Source organism: Physeter macrocephalus, chromosome 14 (assembly GCF_002837175.3).
Source record: "Physeter macrocephalus isolate SW-GA chromosome 14, ASM283717v5, whole genome shotgun sequence".
Taxonomy (NCBI): Eukaryota; Metazoa; Chordata; class Mammalia; order Artiodactyla; family Physeteridae; genus Physeter; species Physeter macrocephalus.
In genome coordinates this window covers 53,773,205-53,777,443 of record NC_041227.1, presented here as the reverse complement: position 1 = coordinate 53,777,443, position 4,239 = coordinate 53,773,205, and the positions used below count along the sequence as shown (strand labels likewise).

The 4,239-nt window shown below is 41.0% G+C and overlaps 1 protein-coding gene across 1 annotated transcript in view; it reads left to right on the top strand.

The window, feature by feature from the left end:
* ATF7IP2 (activating transcription factor 7 interacting protein 2) overlaps window positions 1–2,895 on the top strand; it is a 52,901-nt gene extending 50,006 nt beyond the window's left edge. Inside the window, exons 9-10 of the mRNA XM_028499205.1 lie at window positions 2,067–2,152; window positions 2,754–2,895. Coding sequence (XP_028355006.1) covers window positions 2,067–2,152; window positions 2,754–2,820 — 153 coding nt within the window. The 3' untranslated portion in view covers window positions 2,821–2,895. The remainder of the gene's footprint in view (window positions 1–2,066; window positions 2,153–2,753) is intronic.
* The last annotated feature ends 1,344 nt before the right edge of the window (window positions 2,896–4,239 follow it).

Here is a 4,239-nt window from a genome sequence, read left to right as displayed (position 1 = left end):
TGTTTGTTCTTTAATTCTTCTAGGTCTTTATTAAACATTTCTTGCATCTTCTCGATCTTTGCCTCCATTCTTTTTCCGAGGTCCTGGATCATCTTCACTATCATTATTCTGAATTCTTTTTCTGGAAGGTTGCCTATCTCCACTTCATTTAGTTGTTTTTCTGGGGTTTTATCCTGTTTCTTCATCTGGTACATAGTCCTCTGCCTTTTCGTTTTGTCTGTCTTTCTGTGAATATGGTTTTCTTTCCACAGGCTGCAGAATTGTAATTCTTCTTGCTTCTGCTGTCTGCCCTCTGGTGGATGAGGCTATCTAAGAGGCTTGTGCAAGCTTCCTGATGGAAGGGACTGGTGGTGGGTAGAGCTGGGTGTTGCTCTGGTGGGCAGAGCTCAGTAAAACTTTAATCTGCTTGTCTGCTGATGGGTGGGGCTGGGTTCCCTCACTGTTGGTTGTTTGGCCTGAGGCGACCCAGCACTGGAGCCTACCAGGCTCTTTGGTGGGGCTAATGGTGGACTCTGGGAGGGCTCATGCCAAGGAGTATTTCCCAGAACTTCTGCTGCCAGTGTCCTTGTCCCCACGGTGAGCCACAGCCACCCCCCGGCTCTGCAGGAGACCCTGCAATACTAGCAGGTAGGTCTGGTTCAGTCTCCTGTGGGGTCACTGCTCCTTCCCCTCGGTCCTGATGTGCACACTACTTTGTGTGTGCCCTCCAAGAAGGGAGTCTCTGTTTCCCCCAGTCCTGTCGAAGTTCTGCAATCAAATCCCACTAGCCTTCAAAGTCTGATTCTCTAGGAATTCCTCCCCCCATTACCGGACCCCCAGGTTGGGAAGCCTGACGTGGGGCTCAGAACCTTCACTCCAGTGGGTGGTCTCCTGTGGTATAAGTGTTCTCCAGTTTGTGAGTCACCCACCCAGCAGTTATGAGATTTGATTTTATTGTGATTGAGCCCCTCCTACCGTCTCATTGCAGCTTCTCCTTTGTCTTTGGATGGGGGGTATCTTTTTTGGTGAGTTCCAGCGTCTTCCTGTTGATGAGTGTTCAGCAGTTAGTTGTGATTCCGCTGCTCTCGCAAGAGGGAGTGAGCGCACATCCTTCTACTCTGCCATCTTGAACCAATCTCTCATGCATCAATTCTCTTACAATTAAAAGCGTAAAATCATTACCTTTACAAAAATGTTTTTTAAACACCAGTAAATAAAGCGATTAATAAGTTATCTTTGAAACACAGTGCAGAATCTTAATTATCCTCGTCAGTTAAAAGAAAAATACAAATAAAAAATTTTATTGGCGGAGATTCATAAAGTATGTTAAACAGTTATATCACTGCACACACAGTGGACTAAAAATGATTTTTGCTGCTTATTAGATATGTTCAAACTTCTGAAATTTTTAGCTGTCTGGCCCTATTACTTTCCAACATGGAGCCCCTTTTCTTACCATCACCATGATACTTTCCCCAGTTGTCCTCAAACCATTCTTGCGCCTACTAAACCTTCTTTCTCTCCCTCACACCCACATTTTCTCTATTTTCCTCCTTTTCTTTCTTCTAACCATCTCTCTTTCTTCCATTCTCTCTTCTGTCTCTCCTCCCTCCCGCTCCCTTTCAACAGTCCACAAATGATGTCTAATTCCCTCTGGGCTACCATGGGAAACCTCCAACCCCAGCCTGCATGAGTTTTAGTTTGAATTCCCAGGCCTTGTTTGTATCACACATTCTTACAGGATTGTAAACAGTTCTGTGTTTGCAAACATCCTTGTTGACCTAAGAGAGCAAAATCTGCCTCTAAGACTGCTAAGCAGGAATCCCTCTCTCATGGGTAATTTTTCCTAGTTCCCAGTTGCATCATGACATTAGTGTTTACCTTAAGTGAGGAATTTTTGTCACATTAAAGAAAAATTCTCTATATTTGATACCTTTGCATATCAAAAGTTATCTTCTTATTTCACAGTTTTATAATTTTAGTTCACATTTAATTACTACCCAAGATGTAAACTACTGTTTGCTTTAAAGGCTATGGGATTGATTATTGCAGATACATTTTACTTTTAAACCTTCTGTTGTTCACAGAAAGTCCGGTATCCACGCTTGAGTCACCTACGAAAGCTATTTCAATCTCAAAAGAGACAGCCCCAGTGGCACAAAATGCAGCCCAGGTACTGATATGAAATGTTCTGTAAGGGATATTCATTCCAAATTGAGTGGAAGTACCCATTTTACTCATAAAGAAACATTCGGGTTACATTTCATGTTAGAAAACACTTTAATATGCTTTTTTAAATGTGCTATTGTGAGTCTAATTATTTACTCAATTAAAATAATTTAATTGAATTTTCCAGAAGCTACAGAATTAAAACAACTACATTTTTTAGTCCAACAAATTGGAAAAGATTTTTAAGAGTAATAACCATTGTTGATGAAGGTGGATGGAAATGGGTGTTCTCCTACACTCACACTTTTCACGTTTGGGAACACAGGTTTGGAAATGAGATGGAATATTTCTCCAGAATGTCTGAGACCTAACCCATTCTGGATTAGTGATATTCCAGAGTGTAGAGATCTTAACTCTAAAAGAAGCTTATGCTTGAAAGAAACTGGATCCAGCCTCACGTATTCTTGAAGCATCCTTTTGTTCTTATGATTTTGATAAATGGATTGAGGAATGGGAAATATATATTGTAGAACTGCAGTTGACCATTTAAAAAAAATCAGAACCCACCAATTCAGCTTGCTAAACTTTTTATAAATGTGTTTTAGGTTCTTGAGTCCTTTGAGCACCTGCCACCTCTCCCAGAACCACCACAACTACTACCTGAACTGGTAGACAAAATCCGAGACACACTTCCTCCCCAGAAGCCTGAGCTCAAAGTAAAACGGGTGCTGAGACCCAGGGGCATTGCCCTGACTTGGAACATAACCAAAATCAATCCCAAGTGTGCCCCCGTGGAAAGCTACCACCTCTTCCTGTGCCATGAGAACACTAATAATAAGCTGATGTGGAAGAAAATTGGAGAAATTAAAGCTTTACCACTCCCAATGGCCTGTACTTTATCTCAGTTTTTAGCTTCCAACAAATATTATTTTACTGTCCAGTCAAAAGACATTTTTGGGCGATATGGACCATTTTGTGATATAAAATCTATTCCTGGGTTTTCTGAAAATCTTACCGAAAAGTAAGAAAAGTATTTGACAATTATATATTGTACTACATTTTGTTTTTTCATACTTCAGTTGTTTACAATGTTTCTCTAACCCTATTCAGTGTCTTAAAGGGCCAGTTCAGATTGTGAACCCTTTAAACAGGGACAGTCCTCTTCCCTATGTTGTAAGTGGCCTGTAGTTTCATGAATTTCTGATTTGCATTCAATAAATACTTCCAATGGATATGTTCTAAGACATACACCATCATGGACCCATGTCGCTAAGCTGTGTTAGGTACAATACATTCGGTGACTATGGAGCTGCTGCTTCTGTCAGAAGCCCTAGGATGCAAGAAACCACCATTTCCTCTCTTGAAAATCAGCTTTTGGTGACCTGCTTGTGGTCAGTATAGGTACAGGAAAATTCAGCTCTTTACTGAGGCCAGATCATCCTTGGGGTGCATCTCCACCAAGATTTTATGAAAATAGATGTCTTCCCATTCTGTTCAAATTCTAAGGGCTATTAATTTGTGCCCCTCCCTACTCCCCCCTTTTGTTTTAGGCCATGTCAATCATTTAGGGAAATAGTCTAGGTTTTCCCGAAATCGGTTTGTATACTTACATACGTAATAAAACTAGTTAAACGTTGTGTGCTGTGTACACAAAAAATACAGTACCTCTTGTAAAATAAATTACCCAACCTGCTATTTCAGTTGAGGAAAATGGAGTTGTCTGCCTTAGATTTAAGGCTTTAATTTGCTGATTCCCTAATGAGACCCTTTGCTAATTTCCTGGCTACCATCATTACTTACAACGTAACACTAAGGGGCTCCCATAGGTGTCCTGCTTACCTCTGTCTGAGGGAACAGTGATGTGAGCTGTGGCTCCTACAAGTAGCGCAAGAAACTTGACAGGTGAGCAGACTGGGTAAGTGTAAGTCAGGCCCTGATGGGACAAACCGTGGATAAGTAATAGTAGGACACTGAGAAAACAGAAAAATAACTGTTAGTGTGAAAGTCTGTTCAAGAGAGGCATTCTTTTCTGGTATATATTGAAAGTTCAGGCCTCAGATGCTCTGAGATTTAAAAAATTGAACAGGAATG